Source organism: Ascaphus truei, chromosome 21 (genome assembly GCF_040206685.1).
Source record: "Ascaphus truei isolate aAscTru1 chromosome 21, aAscTru1.hap1, whole genome shotgun sequence".
Lineage (NCBI taxonomy): Eukaryota > Metazoa > Chordata > Amphibia > Anura > Ascaphidae > Ascaphus > Ascaphus truei.
Window position 1 is genome coordinate 12,251,828 of NC_134503.1, and position 18,487 is coordinate 12,270,314.

At 41.4% G+C, this 18,487-nt stretch overlaps 1 protein-coding gene across 1 annotated transcript in view; it reads left to right on the plus strand.

Annotated features, from left to right (window-relative positions):
• Positions 1-12,440, plus strand: part of LOC142472149 (carboxyl-terminal PDZ ligand of neuronal nitric oxide synthase protein-like) — an 84,026-nt gene extending 71,586 nt beyond the window's left edge. The window contains exons 8-11 of the mRNA XM_075578982.1: positions 1,957-2,127; positions 4,785-4,950; positions 6,215-6,554; positions 7,673-12,440. Coding sequence (XP_075435097.1) covers positions 1,957-2,127; positions 4,785-4,950; positions 6,215-6,554; positions 7,673-8,225 — 1,230 coding nt within the window. The 3' untranslated portion in view covers positions 8,226-12,440. The remainder of the gene's footprint in view (positions 1-1,956; positions 2,128-4,784; positions 4,951-6,214; positions 6,555-7,672) is intronic.
• Positions 12,441-18,487: the final 6,047 nt, after the last annotated feature.

The following is an 18,487-nucleotide window of genomic DNA, read 5'->3' on the forward strand; positions in this document are numbered from 1 at the left end:
CTCGCTATTGGGACGCTGGACCTTTTAAACAATATTTTCTGTGCCCAGTCTGGGCTGCTATCGGCAGCCCCTATGTAGGTTAGTATCTGGAAGCAGGGGGTCCCCGGAGCTGAAATCAATGCGCTTCTGCTTCTGAAAAATGGAATAAAAAATAATTACCCACGAGGTAATTGCTTCTTGGCTGGACCAAGATTTCATCTCTCCCCAGTGGTAACAAACCATGGGACATGGTGTAAATTAGTTAGCTTGGCAATATGGGTGTTGTAGATCAGGGACACACCGCACTTAATTATTGTTGGAATTAACTCTGGGTAACACTTCTCTACTGCACTGAATCAGACACAATTTATCTTTTTAATTGAGGTGTTTTTTTTGTTGTTGAGATATTGTCATTTTAATGTGACGATTCCCAATTGGGGGTTCGGGAGGTGTCTCCAAGGAGTTCGCCCCCAAAAATATTGTAATGGTGGATCCCAGGCAGTATAAGGGATTCCTGAGCGTGTGTGGGGACAGCACACTTAGTAAGGCCCCAAACTGCATCATGGTGTGAGACGCACAGCAGGAGCTTCCAAAGTCGCTCCCCACAATGCTTTGGAAGTTCCCACAGTAATTTTTGTTAGCAATAGTCTGAGTAGGCAATAAGATTTATTAATTAGGGGAACGCGTAACAAATATTTTCTAGCAGGGGGAGCACAGTGTATGAAAGGTTGGGAAACGCTGGTATAAGATAATGTAGCTGCAACTGGGATGTTACCAAACGTACATTGAATGGTGGAGTCATCTAGTGGTAAATCATGGAATTTTTCAGTAAGCCAAGGATCGTAGATATTGCATGTTATCTATATATATATGTATCCCCTGAGGAAGGTACCATTTTGGAGGACCGAAACGTTGGGTTTCTTGATGTACCACTATTTTCACTAATACACTTTGTGAAGTTTTCTACAATTGAGTGCTGTCTCTTGCTTTGCCAGATCTCGGAACGGTAACGTATGTGTGTATATATGTGTGTATATATATATATATGTATGTATGTGAAAAAGAAAGTACACCCTCTTTGAATTCTATGGTTTTACATATCAGGACATAATAACAATCATCTGTCCCTTAGCAGGTCTTAAAATTAGGTAAATACAACTATATATATATATATATATATATATATATATATATATATATATATATATATATCAATTTTGACAAATTAAAAAAAGCTACACACTGCCTCTCACAACCCTCCTGCTCCTCTTCCTCTCACTCCTCTTTCTCCTCTTCCTCTCTCACCCCCCATATAAAATGATAGACAACTGTAGAAGACTGTAGTAATTTTGTGCTTCAATTTTCTGTTTCATAATTATCTCAAAATGCACTCGTTTTATCTTGAACCTTTTAACCCTTTAGTGCTCACCACGGTGGATCACAATCTTTTTCAGACCGAACCTCCGTAAGAAAAGATAACTATATGCTGTAGTGTAATTCTCTAGAGTAAGAGTCTTCTTTATTCCACTAACGTCCAGTAAAAGTAAAAGGTGCATAGGAAGCCTTTCTTGAAGGAAAATGTTTCTGAGGGGTATACAAAATAGGAAAATCACTGAATGAGTTATATTGGATCGAGCCACCTGTGCTGTAGCTGGGATAACGTCAAAACCTGACCTGTTGGGGGATGGAAGGGGGTAGGGGGGCGGGCTTGAGGAGTTGAGCACCCCTAACTCAGTAGCTACATCATAATCTAGTTGCTCGTCCTTGTGGGAGAGATCGGGTTCTGCGCGCCACAGGATCTTGCAGGAAGAGGGTTCTGAGCGATCAGTGACTGATCGATCACTGGATCGCTTCAGAGAATCGCTCACGTGATCCTCCGGCACTCAAACAGTTAACAAAAACCATAGCATCTTCCCTGCCATTTGCCTGTGATGTGCTCCGCTGCAGTGAACGGTTCCCCTTCTTTTTTTATTTTAGGACATTGAAAACAGTTCCATTTATTCATCCGTATCTCGGAAACCCCAGACTCCCAGCAGCAGCTCCTGCTCCATTTCAGCGCTGACGCCTCTGGCCTCCCAGCACCGCCTGCAACTTCTGCAACATCAGCTATTGCAGCAACAGCAACAAACACAGGTGGCTGTCGCACAGGTAACAAAGCAATGCTGGTCATGTGCAGCTGTAGATAATAATCCATAGTAATTATATCTCTTCTCCGCATACTGCATAGCAGTGGCAGGTTACTGTATCAATTTTAAAGCTACAGACCAAGAAATATTCTACATGTGTGGGTTTTTTTTTTTTTTATTTTTAAAAGAAATCAGTTCTGTATTATGAGAAAAGAATTGTAGCATTTTTTTGTATTTTTTAAAACAATTCTGAATGACATTTTTAGTGTATTATAATGAAATAAACATTTTTTGTTTCTATAGCAACCATTTACAAAGTCCCATCCCCTTCCTCTTCTGAAACAGGCTCTGGCACACCCCTTTTTGAGCCCTGCCCTTTCTCTAGCAGTGTACCAATTGTATCTAGTGACTGCCTGGTCACATGATCTTCCCCAGAGCTTTGTGTCTTTGGCCCTCTTCTGCTGGACTGACAGCCATTTGTATGTATGCATGTCTTTATTTATATAGCGCCATTAATGTACATAGCGCTTCACAGTAGTAATACAGGTGACAATCCTATAAATAACAAATAATACAAATAACAGATCATGGGAATAAGTGCTTCAGACATAAAAGTAACATTTAGGAAAAGGGGTCCCTGCTACGAAGAGCTTACAATCTAATTGGTAGGTAGGGATAACATTCAGAGACAGTAGCAAGGCGTTCTAGTAAGTGCGTCTGTGAGGGGCCAAGATTTATGTATGAGGTGTAAAGTATCAGCCACAGAGTTACTCATATGCTTCGTTAAGCAGGTGTGTTTTTAAGGTGGGTCTTAAAGGGGGATAGAGAGGGTGCTAGTCGGGTATTGAGGGGTAGGGCATTTCAGAGGTGTGGGGCAGTCAGTGAGAAAGGTTTAAGGCGGGAGAGGGCTTTAGATACAAAGGGGGTAGAGAGAAGACATCCTTGAGCAGAACGCAAGAGTCAGGATGGTGCATAGCGAGAAATTAGGGCTGAGATGTAAGGAGGGGCAGAAGAGTGTAAAGCTTTAAAAGTGAGGAGGAGAATTGAGTGTGAGATGCGGGATTTGATAGGGAGCCAGGAGAGGGATTTCAGCAGGGGAGACGCTGAGACAGATTTAGGAGAGAGTAAAGTGATTCCGGCAGCAACTTTTAGGATAGATTGTAGGGGGGACAGATGAGAGGCAGGAAGGCCGGACAGCCATTTAGTGAGCCCCCGAGCCGAATCTTCGCCGATCGATCACAGGAGTACGGATCAATCGACAACTTGGCTAGTTATTTATCGTGTGGCGTGCATTGATGCACATATTAAAGGGTGGGGGTGGGGATTTTTTTTAAATTAAATAAACGTCTGCTTGGACTGCTGCATTAAACCAAAGGGTATACCCCTCTCTGGGGGAGTATTTCTCTGGGTAGCTACATCCTGAGAGTGCAATATGTTTGAGATTTATTTGCTCTCTCTACATTAAATTGCTTTGTGTTTGACCACTATTAGTGTCCCCGCTGTTTATTAGTGCTGCAGGTAATCTCTTATTTCTGGATCTGTCCAGGGTTTGGGGAGACCCTTACACCTGCGTGCACCACTCTTTTTTGCTCATATATGTAGTAATAGTAGTGCTAATTGACTCTATAATCTGTATATACTGTGCTAACGGTGAGAACAAGCAATACTGTCATTTGTGATGCATGGACAAAACTAAATTGGCTGAGCTGTGGGAGTGAAGAATTCATTAGTACTTGGTATTTAGACTTTTTACATTGTGGCAGCTCTCACTATGCTAAATTAAAGCAGTTGTAGATACCATATATTAACAATAATAGCTTTATCTCAGCGCTTTTCTCCCAATGGGACTCAAAGTGCTTCACAATTGCAGTATAGTGCGCAGCACATAGGATTGTTACAGACAGTCCCTGCCCAGATGAGCTTGCAATCTATGTTTTTGATGCCTGAGGCACAGGGAGATAAAGTGACTTGCCCAAGGTCACAAGGAGCCAACACCGGGAATTGAACCAGACTCCCCTGATTCAAACTCAGTAATTGTTTACAGAATCAGTGTCACTGTGCTACACCTCTGCTTTCAAACTAGCCAGCAAAGCATTGCCATGATATACAGGGCATTATCGTAATATATTTCTGTTCTTTCATTATTTAAAATATTATTTTAGAAGATAAAATAATGCACCAACGGTAGCATACAGAGCCTCCAGCACATGCAATGCCTTCTGTGCCAGTAGGTGGTGCTCAAACCATGTCAAATGCAATAGTTCTGCACCCTGAGAAAAGGATTGTCAGCATCATCAGTGGTGAAGCCAAATTGGTCATCTTAAAACCTAGGAATATTTCCCCTAAAGACAAAAAGCAATACGTACATTAAATATATATTTTCTTTTCTGGTCACAGCAGAGCACATGCGTTGTTTAACACGTGAATTAGTTTACTCTCAGCCAATCAATCAGTTATTAGGTCTTCTCTGTGATTCATGTTGGTCCATGCTAGTCATCTTGTTCATGACCGGAGAACATTTGGGGAAATCAAGTCCTGGCTCTGTGTATTTCAGACATACACGTGTTCAAGTTGTAAATTGAAAAAAACAGTCTACAGTAGTATTTCCGTTGACGCACTGGATGCAGCTTATTATATGGAATGTTGGGTTAATGGTGGCTGACGTTCTTCATTTCCCAGGTGCAGTTACTTAAAGACCAACTTGCTGCAGAAACGGCCGCCCGGATTGAAACTCAAGCCCGAGTGCGGCAACTGCTGCTGACCAACAGAGACTTGTTACAGCACATCTCTCTCCTAGTCAAACAGTTAAAGGAGCTGGAGGTCAGAGCCGATCCCAAGCAGGCAGGTGAGCATTGATGACCATGTCATGGTGGACTGCACTGGTATAGTATGGGGTGCGATCTTCAAAAGAAAGTGGCTGGGTTATCAGAATTCTGAGAGAATCAAAAAGCAACAATCCACCTTCAAGCATAAGCAAACTTGCATATAAAATGTCATGTCTTATCCATTGAAGGTTGGGTGATACTTTCACAGGATGCAGAAAATATTCTCTTGAATCAGATGTGTGAGATTAGAACACTAAATGTATTTTTCTATGCTTCTCTAGAGTGTTCAAACTTACAGTGATCATTAAAAAGCTTGATTAATCAAGCCTTAAAATGATATAATGGAATGGTTTAACCTTTTCAGTGCCCTACCAGCTTTGATGATCAGTATAAAAATCTGACCTAATAGTCACTAAAGTGTCACAGATCGTCTGTTGTTCAAAGTGCGGCTGTCTATTACAAATCATTAATTCAATCTTGAACTGTATATATATGGCATGTTCATATGCTTTGAGCCCCAAAACATTTGTTTACGATTTTATCCAGATACAATGTCAATATCCTGAAACACAGTTTTACGAAGAGCTCTTTTTGCCAGTTTGAGCTCTGTTCTTAGGTTGCGTCCATAGAAGGACAATCAGCGCTGAGCCGTGCGGACGCTCCGCGATGACCCCCGTCATCCTCAACGAGGATGTCTTGAGAGGGGGCTCACGTGAGTGTCTGCAGGCGTGCTGAGGCGCAGCGATTTTCAGCCGACAGCAGAACCTGTTTCTGAGCGCGCTGTCGGCTGAAAACCTCCAATCAGAGCGAAGCAGCGTCAACACGTTGATATCGGCGCTTCGTGGGCTATTGGCCCAGTGACGTCGGTGCTCCGCATCCCGATCGCGCATGCTGGCTCGTCTGCTAGTTCATGCAATCGCTCCTGATTGCGCAGACGAGCCTCAGCGTCAGCGTGGAGGAGCGCAGCTCCCCCCTCTATGGTTGCAGCCTAAGACTTAATATTAAAAGGTTGCATGAAATGTGAGGAAGTAGGGGTCAAAATAAAATCTAAATAACCAAGAAGGTTATTCAAAATCAGATCTTTTTGTACTGTTATAGAATACAGTATTTGATTTCTGGCAAAGTCATATTTACATTAGAAAGCCCTGGAAGTAACTTAAAACTTTTGTTAACAGAACAAAAATAAAGGCAGATGTAAACAATCAATGTTAAATGTCCCAGACATGTTTAAGTATTACATTGACAAAAGTTGATAATATAATGTGATTTGGTTTCCTTCTACAGCTGACAAAAGATCTTTACATAATCTGGCAATTGCTCAGTCGCTGTCCCTCAACTTAAAGAACTTGTACAGCCTGGAAATAAACCTGCCCGCCACCTCAACACCAGCAAGTCTTCAGAGCAACTCCATTGCAACACACGCTATGAATGTGAACAACATCGGGGAGTCGTACCTGAATCTAATAAACCTGGACAAGGGCCGTGACTACAAACACACAGCAACTTCAGATTGGAAGAATGCCATCAACAGAAGCGTGGAAGGCTCAGAAGTCATTGAAGCCCTTGCAGACAACACCAATATGATTAAGATTGAAGATGAGATCCCAAGACTGGAAGAGCCAAAGTAGGTGTATTTTCCATAAAGTGCCAGTTTGTATGGTGGCGGTTTCTCAACCGGCCATGTGTTTACCCCCAGTCTATAGGGGTGGGTGTATGAGAAGAAACGTCTTCGTGCATTGACGCGAGCATTACAGTGGCGACACAGTTTATTACACTGCGGCCAGATCCGCAAGCCGGGAGATTTCCCGGCTTGCTAGTGGCCGCCCCTCGGCGTGCCGCGCGTCATAGACGCGCGGTCGCGCGTCTTCGGGAGCCTGCGCCCCCTGCACGCGCGTCCAGGTCTCCCCGAGGGAGCCCTGGTGTCCCGCGATCGCGGGACGGCGGCAGGGGGTTCCGGGGGACCCGGCGGACCCGGCAGCGGTAGGGAGAGCTCTCGGGCGCGCGCCAGGCTACTGCTGCGGCCAAGAACGGGCAAATGCTCGAATAAACCCTTTTTTGTTGTTTGTTTTTGGCTATCACGCCCATTAAATCATTTTAATTAGCATGTTATCTTGCCTCCAGCCCTTCATTTTTCCTCCTTGCTGTGCTCTGCATTTTTTCTACCCTATATCGTTTGGACATTATTTGAGTTGATATGTGGAGCTGATCACCAGTTTTGGCAATTAAAACATCGACCGGTGGCAACAGATGGCTGCTGAATAGTAAGATCTTGGCCTCCCTTGATATGTGGTGATATTTGATATAATGACGACTAAGATCTTGCAAAGTGACTACAAGCCTCTTCCTGCTATTACCATATAAAATAGATGCATTGTAACCCTTAAAATAATGTTTTCATAGGCTGGAGGACAACAAAAGTACAGTGGTTTATTAGGTGCCGTAGTATAGGTGAATAGTGATTGAGAATCAGTACAGGTTATATTACACTGCAGATTTGCCAACATTATCCTTCCTTCCTTGGTAATGCTGATGAAGCTCCCTCCTCCTTGATATGTGTACCAACAAGAATGGAATTGAATGTTGTGTTTTGTAATGCGTTCTATTTTCTCCTGAGATTATCTAGTTGTTAAAGTTACCCCATACACCCGTGACTCCATAATGGGTTGAGCAAACGATAATAAGACACAACCTACATAGTTTGAAAGATTTAACTTGTATCTTTTTTTTTCTCCCTCCCCTAAGGTTTCTGCCTTCTATTCCAAAACTGATCCCACCCCCTCCCATCACCAGAAAGAGGTCGACAAAGATACTGCCAGGTCAAGTAACAAAATCACGGTCGGTGGACAGTATAGCTCGCAGCACTCCATCCAGTGTCAATCTTACCAGTTTCACCACTGTCACGTCTTGTTCATTTACACCTTTCGAGTTTGAGTCCGAGGAAACGAGTCCGTCGTTTAAAAACTCGTACTTCCCCTGTTTTGAAAGCACAGAGCTCTCTCCCATAAAGGAAAGGTCTCGGTTATCGTTCAATCAAGAGTCTGTGGACGAAAATGGAACGTTTCATTCCATGACCAGCAGCTATGACAACTTGGAAGAAACGCCAACGATTTTGCCCGATGCTCCACTGCGTAATGGTGCTGTGAAGCAGTTGGGCACTGAAAGCACCCTACCGTTTTCCTCTGCCAATGACACCTGCTTGCATATCAGCTTTTCGGAAGACGAGTTCCCAGACATTGACTCAGACGAGCACGTGGGAGTCCAAAAGCAGTGGCGCTTAATTAAAAATGGGAACTGAAAAATGAAGTGATAAACTATTGAAGAAAACCATTTACAGAGCTTCAGCGACTGGTTTTTCAACGGCACAAAGAAGGTGTTGATAGCGGACTCTTCTTGAAAGACCATGCCGAGATCCTAATAGCTGGGGGGGTGGGGGGGGGGGAGGGAGGGGAGATACATTGGGAGCAACCTATTTAATTGGTATAAATACTGTACATACAAGTATTACATTTAGACTGCAAGATGTCATGTTGAGATAAAGTGGGTTGTACGTGGTTCTGAAAGAATGCGTTTATTTGCAGTCACTGAAATCCTGATCTATAACTTTTCTGGATCTGAAATTTCAGGGAAAGCAACAAGTTGTAGAGCACGGGCGGGGGGCAGCTCCAGTGCTCACGGGTCAGGTTCTCAGGATATCCCTGCATCAGCATAGGCGGCTGAGTCTTCAACTGAGCCACTTGTGCTGATGCTGGGACTGATTGAGCCACCTGTGCTGAAGCAGGGATATCCTGAAAACCTGACCTGGTGGTGGCCCTTGAGGACTGGAGTTGGCCGCCCCGGTTGTAGAGTATAAACAAAAACGGTAACATACAAACATAGAATTTGAGAAGAACCTCTGCCCACTGCCGCACAACAAGTATTGACTCTAATACTCTCCATTTTAGTACAGTGGGTTACTACAAATGTGAACGTGCCCAATTTTTCTAAATCAATCTACTGCCCTCTTTTCAGCCCAAATAAGATAATGAGTAATTATCAACCATGATAAAATTAACAATCACTTCACTTATTTCGGTGCTGTACATGTCCAATCCTAACGCGGCAGAGAAGAAACAAACAAAGATGTTATTCCATAGGATGCAGGGGTCGATTTGACTCCTTGTCGCAGGACAAAGTTGGTTAACGATGTGTTTTTTTTGTGTTTTAGGGACAGAGTTCTTAAGGAAATATTACCCCCCTGAGCATGTCCTGCACTACCAAAATCATGTTCTTTAACACTAAACAAACTTTCATCACTAGCATCTAAGGTAGTGTTTTTCAACCAGGGTTCTTATGAACCCTTGGTTCCCTTGGGTGTCCCTATAGGGTTCCCTACAATTTTCTGGACATTTCAAAATTGTGTCAAATACAGAAGAATTTACAATGCACCTGATCTCAGACTCGCTATTAGAGAGGGTTGGGGTTCCTTACAATGCATCTGATCTCAGACATGCTATTAGAGAGGGTTGGGGTTCCTTACAATGCATCTGATCTCAGACATGCTATTAGAGAGGGTTGGGGTTCCTTACAATGCATCTGATCTCAGACGCACTATTAGAGGGTTGGGGGTTCCTCAGAATTTCACTTAGGGTTCCTTAACAAAAAAATGTTGGAAACCACTGATCTAAAGAGACTATGGTGACCTTTGGACTTCACAGGGCTCTGGAGCGCTCCATTTTAACCTCCCGGGCACTTCATATTTTAAACGCGTATATCTCCTGAACAGAGAAGAAATCTCTTAAAGTGAAAAAATGTAACAAAACAAATTCCTCTATTTTTTATACCAATTTGCTAAGACTGTAAACAGATATGTGTATAGTACAACACAATATTGATACACTGGCAGTAGATAGATTAACCGTTTGAGTTTGCCTGAGAGCAAATCTATTTTAGTAACTTATTGGACCACTTAGATCATGCAACACTGGAAGTACATCATTATTTTCTAAATGCCTGAAATATATATATATATATATTGCCTAAAGGAAGTGCCACTAGATTTAGGTGTGTTGATCACTGGTATGTATGTATGTATGTGAAAATGTGTAATATGCTAAATAATCTACATTTCAGCAGCAATGGTATTGAAATGTCTCGCTGTAAACGGATACATGGAGCAGTAAGGTGATTTGGTAAATAAACTTCATCAGAAAGAACAGACCATGAACAATTGGTTAGTGATACCTCCTCTTCCTGTCATATAGACAAAATCCCTCTATCATTTAACTTGAACATTCTTTTTATTATTATTACTATGGGAAATAACATTAATATTAGCGTTGCCTCCCTTCCAGCATTCATCGGGTTAATATTTACAGTGAATTGCTGAATATAACCTTCAACATTCTTTACACTATAGACGGATGGACGCATCAAAACATTGTTTTTCTTATTCCAAAATACTAGAAAATGTTGGGATATTTTGTAGGAACTGTCTGAGTCAAATTTGAACAAAATTGACCAATTTTACAATACAAATGCGTGTTTGCTATTTTTGTTTAAAATATTTAATTTTTCAAATTTAGTTCTTTTTAAATATATATATATATATATACAGCTCAACCTCCTTATAACGCTGTGCTTGGGGTCCAAAGAATCACACCGCGTTATAAGCGGATCGCGTTGGAAATATTGTACAATTGTATGCATTGTACAATAAAGTATTTAAGATACCAATAACCGTGTTATAAAGTATTCATAAATCCGAAAATTTGGAGCCACGCTTGCATCGCGTTATAAGCGGATCGCGTTAGAAATAATGTACAATTGTATGCATTGTACAATAAAGTATTTAAGACACCAATAATCGTGTTATAAAGTATTCATGAATCCGAAAATTGGGAGCCACGCTTGCATCGCGTTATAAGCGGATCGGCGTTGTAACGGATCACGTTATAACGGGGTTGAGCTGTATATTTAGAATATACTCTAACCATTAGCATTGTTTATTTTTGTACTGAATATTCGAAAATGCTAAAATTTGGCATTTTGCTGTGAATTTAAAAAAAAATCTGTCCATCTCTATTACAGAAAATGTTTTCATGGGTTGTCATGTGTACTGGGAGGAAAGAATTGCAATGGACAGGAACGTTTTAATTTTTTATTAGGTTTCATATGCTGTATATGTATCATCTGTAGCAGCGTGATGTACATCCATCTGTTTACATGAAACATCTGTATATGGCATAGTGTTTATAACTTGCTCAAAATGTATTTACCAAAAATATGAACATTTCAGAACTTCAATCTCGTTAAGAGTTGTGTATTTAGGATTTAAAAATGATCTTGTATAGGATATAGTGTCGGTATTAACAGATGAATAAAACCATAACAAATAGACGTTATAAATATAGACCTTAACAACCGTACAGAGAGCGAATGACTAGTCAATGAAAATCTGGCCAACTTTATATTCAGGGCTTTTCATAAAACTGGATTATCTTTTTATTCTGATAAAGGGTAGTGGCTAATACAGCGCACCAATTAGGGCAGTTGTTGAAGGTTATTTCCATGTAATCCTTACCACGCAGTAGCAATGTCTCCACGTTACTTAAACATGCAATACAAAAGCATTCTAGAAGGATGGGTCAACCTACTGGGGATGTTCTACTTCTTACCTAACCACTCTACTTCTGTATGGGTATCACATCGGTCATGTTCCATTATACTGTGATGTATAAGAATTTGATGGAAAACCCAATCAGGCTATTCTAAGGCCCAGACTGTCTTGGTATTTAAATCAGGGGTACAGTGTACGTAAAGTGGTGAAACGGAATGGACAGGATAGGTACACAGTAGACATGTAATATTAAAGTACACATTAGTAGCCTAAATTAGCAGACGCCGCTAATGTAGCCATTGGAAAAAGTAATCTACAAAAAATATATATATGTTTTTAACTTGAGTTTAAGCCCTGTATGGGGTTTTTAAAGAAGGATGAAGGCAGATGGCACGTTGAGCAGTGCTTGGTATTTGAAGGAAGAAGGTGTTTGATAGGTTATAATAAAAGTTGGATTGGCAGGTGATTAAGGATTTGAGGAGGAGGGTGAAGAGGAAGATGGGGAAGTGAGAAGGTGGAGTATTATGTGATATAAACTTCAGTTGATACAAAATATATATTTTTACGGGTTGGTTAATGACGCTAAGGCAGATTCACCAAGCTCTTTTAAAGGGTATCAGAGCCGAATACGTTAACTACAGTTGATATTAATGGCCGTTAACGCAGGAAAGACCTGAGCTTAGTGAATTTGCCCCCTAAGAGTTGTCACACATTAAAGCAACGGTAGTATATTGCTTTATTGCTTTTTTCCTGTGCAGAAATGTCAAATGTGCTTATTATTAACGTGAATAATTAAAATTTCAGTCCAATTACTTTGTGTAGTATAGTACTGATCTATTTAATTGGGGGAAATGAATATATTGCACAGTAAAAAAAAAATGTTTTCAATTAAATTAAAGTGTTTTAACTTCTTAATTGTGTTGTTCTTCAATCCATTCGCCTGTGGCGGAGTTTAATAGCACTTAAAATGTATGCTCACATTTATCAATTGTCAGTTGATTGTATAACCTACTCTTTATTATGAGAACTATTTTCCAATATCTAATACATTTTGTGCAATACGTACCACTGTGTCCATCTGAAACCCTTCAGTCTACAGCACTGTTTTTCAAATGGTTATTGGGAACCAACGGGTTCTCTGGGCAAAGGGTTCCCTGCAATTTTAAGGTCATTTGAAAATTGTACCAAATACAGAAGGTCACAATGTATCTGATCTCAGACGCGCTATTAGAGAGGGTTGGGGTTCCTTACAATGCATCTGATCTCAGACGCGCTATTAGAGAGGGTTGGGGTTCCTTACAATGCATCTGATCTCAGACACGCTATTAGAGAGGGTTGGGGTTCCTTACAATGCATCTGATCTCAGACACGCTATTAGAGAGGGTTGGGGTTCCTTACAATGCATCTGATCTCAGACACGCTATTAGAGAGGGTTGGGGTTCCTTACAATGCATCTGATCTCAGACGCGCTATTAGAGAGGGTTGGGGTTCCTTACAATGTATCGGATCTCAGACGCGCTATTAGAGAGGGTGGGGTTTCTTACAATGTATCGGATCTCAGACGCGCTATTAGAGAGGGTTGGTGTTCCTTACAATGCATCTGATCTCAGACGCGCTATTAGAGAGGGTTGGGGTTCCTTACAATGCATCTGATCTCAGACGCGCTATTAGAGAGGGTTGGGGTTCCTTACAATGCATCTGATCTCAGACGCGCTATTAGAGAGGGTTGGGGTTCCTTACAATGTATCGGATCTCAGACGCGCTATTAGAGAGGGTTGGGATTCCTTACAATGCATCTGATCTCAGACGCGCTATTAGAGAGGGTTGGGGTTCCTTACAATGCATTTGATCTCAGACATGCTATTAGAGAGGGTTGGGGTTCCTTACAATGCATCTGATCTCAGACACGCTATTAGAGAGGGTTGGGGTTCCTTACAATGCATCTGATCTCAGACGCGCTATTAGAGAGGGTTGGGGTTCCTTACAATGCATCTGATCTCCGATGCGCTATTAGGGAGGGTTGGGGTTCCTTACAATGCATCTGATCTCAGACGCGCTATTAGAGAGGGTTGGGGTTCCTTACAATGCATCTGATCTCAGACGCGCTATTAGTGAGGGTTGGATCCTTACAATGCATCTGATCTCAGACGTGCTATTAGAGAGGGTTGGGGTTCCTTACAATGCATCTGATCTCAGACTCGCTATTAGAGAGGGTTGGGGTTCCTTACAATGCATCTGATCTCAGACGCGCTATTAGAGAGGGTTGGGGTTCCTTACAATGCATCTGATCTCCGATGCGCTATTAGGGAGGGTTGGGGTTCCTTACAATGCATCTGATCTCAGACGCGCTATTAGAGAGGGTTGGGGTTCCTTACAATGCATCTGATCTCAGACGCGCTATTAGAGAGGGTTGGGGTTCCTTACAATGTATCGGATCTCAGACGCGCTATTAGAGAGGGTTGGGATTCCTTACAATGCATCTGATCTCAGACGCGCTATTAGAGAGGGTTGGGGTTCCTTACAATGCATTTGATCTCAGACATGCTATTAGAGAGGGTTGGGGTTCCTTACAATGCATCTGATCTCAGACGCGCTATTAGAGAGGGTTGGGGTTCCTTACAATGCATCTGATCTCAGACGCGCTATTAGAGAGGGTTGGGGTTCCTTACAATGCATCTGATCTCAGACTCGCTATTAGAGAGGGTTGGGGTTCCTTACAATGCATCTGATCTCAGACGCGCTATTAGAGAGGGTTGGGGTTCCTTACAATGCATCTGATCTCCGATGCGCTATTAGGGAGGGTTGGGGTTTCTTACAATGCATCTGATCTCAGACGCGCTATTAGAGAGGGTTGGGGTTCCTTACAATGCATCTGATCTCAGAAGCGCTATTAGTGAGGGTTGGATCCTTACAATGCATCTGATCTCAGACGTGCTATTAGAGAGGGTTGGGGTTTCTCAACAATTCACAATATTATAAAGGTTCCTTAACCAAAAAAAACTTTTAGTTTGCTTCCTTTGATCAAATAATGCCAAGCCTGCTAACCACGTCAAGGTAAGTCTCTATAGCAGGTCCCTACGCTAAATGCATACTAATGTTATGGGAAATAAACCCAGAAGAGGTTAATATATCCAAGCATATGCTTATATAACCTAGTGCAGTTAGAAATTGGTATATACCAGTGAAGATACTCACACGTCTGCAAGTAAAGTGAATAGTGAAATACAGGGACCTTGCTGGGAGATTATATACCTAGTAGAAGGAGGGGCTGGCCTCCCATAAGCAGCTGCAGGTGATTGGCCAAATAAATTACAGCCTAATAGTGGTGCCCTCTAGGAGCGTTCTGCTAGGGATTTAAATCGGCCCAACAGAATATATATATATATATAGATATATACAAAGAAGAAACAAAAAGTAGCGCCAACAAGCAAATAAATATATATCAAATGATATTAATATAGGTTAGAAAATTAATGTATATACAAAAATTCAATAGATACAAATGCAAACATATGGATACACAAATTTACAAAAATAAAAGTCCAATGTCCAAACCACACAAAAAGTTCTGACAGGTAGCACCAGAATAATGTACAGAGTCCAGGGGCCCACGGCAGCTCTCTCATGGAATAACCAGTTCCACAGCAAAATGTATGAGAGAGACAAAACAGAGAGCGCACGCCCCATAGTGTAACACTGTAACATTTAATGTGGGGAAGGGTGGATGGGGGGATTAAAAACACTCACAATAGACAAGTAAAATATAAGCAGTATGTGATATATAATCACCACCAAGGCGTGTCCAAACCGCAGTAGAGAGTCCAAAGCAGGCTGGAGTTGATCTCACGAACAGCACAATCCCTCCGGTTCACTCGAAATCATCCAGGTAATTCTGGCATCAGAGTGTGGCCTTCAAATCACTACATGTGCTCCCCGGCCGTAAAGGATGCACACAGCGTGATGACGTAATGTCGTAAAGTACGTCCCTAATTTCCCCATTTATTGCTATCCCAAAGGGAGAAGCACAGGGATTCACTTTCTGTTGTTCAAGCTTTCTATTAGGCAGACATTTGTTCCAGCCCGCAACAATGATAAACTCACAAGCAGAGCTAGATAAATTAGAATTATGTGGACACTGATGTGGCAATAATCTGAGTCTACTAATGAAGCAAAATACATCCAACAATGTGATGTTTAAAGTTGACATTTCTTTCATGTACTCATGCACAGACTGATCCATTTAAACTTTTTATTTAAGCATTGACCATGTCCCCCATCCTGATGAAACAGTAATCTGTCACAATCTGCTTTTAATGCATCTACATGAAATATTGTAATTACTAGTACACTTTGAATGCTTCGTTCAGATTAGTATATCAGTGTTCAATTAGCATCCAGATGGTTCACATGTCTGAGAAGTCCTTTAAACGAATGGAAATGAAGTTTGCTAATTGAGTGGCAAGTACAGCATGATACAAGATTCTGATCTCTGCTTCCTGCGCCCACATTTTCCAGACGTAATGATATTTTAATGAAGCGCTGTCCTAAGTAATATGGATTTGTATATCTCACACTTTAGTTATTCTGTAGTCAAGTGCTTGGTGGAATTTCAGTTGCACACATGACTATTTTGCATGGAACGTACAGAGGGAAATAAGTACCAATCTTATCAACCCATAAGCTCTAAACCCATTGAAGAGGATGCTCTTAATCACGAGTGGTAGAGGGATAGTGATCTTTCAGGGAGATTCGCTATGCTGTGACAAGAGGGTATTGTATCTCTATCCAGTATTAACCACCATCCCAAGACACTTAATGTTGCACGTTTCGCTGTTTAAATGTGGCAACATGTCTTTAATGATAAAAATGATGTTAAATACTCACGTGATTTCCCTTTGTGGCAACTTCAATATTTGTTCCTAAGTAAGGACTTTAACTCTGAGTACCGGAAGACCGGTAGCATGGATAGCAACCATGTGATCGCTTCGTGTAGGACAGAAGAGGCCAACTCCAGTCCTCAAGGGCCACCGACAGGTCAGGTATTAGGGATATCCCTAATCAGCACAGGTAGCTCAATCAGTGGCTGAGCCACTGATTGAGCCACCTGTGCTGAAGCAGGGATATCCATAATACCTAGCCTGGTGGCCCTTGAGAACTGAAGTTGACCACACTTGGTGTGGGATGTGAGCAGAAGTAGAGGATACTTCACTTCTGTTCTGATCACGTTCACTGGTCCATTGGCTCTTGCCCATGAAAGTTAGCATATATAGCGTGACGTACCCTGTATGTCATAGGGCCCCTAGAGTATCCCTCACAATCTTCATGTACCCAAAGGGTTAAGCGCTGGAAATAAATAGTACATCTAGAGCTGTTAAGGAAGGAGGTTTTGCATGAACTGTCCATAGACAGATTCTGTTGTCTGTAGATACCCTGATCTGGCTTATTAAATGTGCTTAGAGATGAATATACACAGTTTGCGTCTTATATCTCCTAATGAAGCAAGACTAGAATACAAATAGCCAGTGCATTTTCCGACCAACAGCTGGGAATCTAGATAAACGAGGATGGCTGGTGTTGTGCCGGATTATTTCACTCTAATCTCTCAAGCGCTAGAGGGTATTGTGATATGTTTTCTGCCATTTACTCAGGCCCGAGTACCCTACTGTAGAAGACGGTTATATAGTTATTCATCCAACTTGTAAAAACATTATACGTACATTAGTTCCACATTCTTCAGACATACATAATTGTATGCTTTACATGAAGAATTAATGCAATTGTGGCACCACAAACTGATGGAACTTGTGCTGTTTCAGTATTACAACCTATCACATTACATGTCAAAAGCAGATTCTCCACAGAATTCAGGACCGTGTATACTAAGCAGTGCTAAGCTATAGGACACCTTGCATGAAAGTGCTGTAATGAACCTTAAGAATCTATTTATTTATATAGTGCAACGTTATAAAAACCTTTATTCTATGTAATCATTTATTAATGTTTTAAGCTATCATCAAGGTTTATTGTATTCTGATCTCGGAAATAAACATCGTTTCATTTCCAGAGTGCATTTTTTATTACAATGCACGCAACTGCTTTGTGGTAAAAACAAAGAGACAAAGGGGTAAGTGCAAAGTCCACAACGATCGTATGAATGGTTTTTGCAACGACACGTATTATACTTTCTTGAATCCAGGATTTATGCCAGAATATTAAATCCGCATTGTTCGTATAATAGGAGGAATTAACAATTAGATGGTAAACACCTCAGGGCAGAGACTCCTTTTCTTAAATGTTACTTTTATGTCTGAAGCGCTCTTCCTATTGTGTTATTGTATTATTTGTTATTTATATGATTGTCACGTGTATTACTGCTGTGAAGCGCTATGTACATTAATGGCGCTATATAAATAAAGACATACATACATACACATACATACACACACATACAGTACATACATACACACACACATACACACACATACATACATACATACATACACACACATACACACACATACATACACACACATACATACACACACACACACACATACACACATACATACACACATACATACACACATACATACACACACATACACACATACACACATACATACACACACATACATACACACACATACATACACACATACACACATACATACATACACACATACACATTTTCTAAAAGCTGGAGCAATGGAAAAAATGAAAGTAAGATTTGAAGTACGCAATGGCGATTTTTTTTTGCCCATTCTTTTATATTGCATTGGAGCGGAAGGTCTCTGGAGCTAAACCCCATTCATTTGAGCTCCGGGATCCCCTACTTCCGGAAATACTTGCCTCTGAAGTAAGTGCCGGTAGCTGTTCTGGCTGAGCCAGCAGGGCTTTACAGTTTAAAGTTCCAGCATCACATGGGCCAATAGGAAGCCACATTGATGATGTCACGGCTTCCT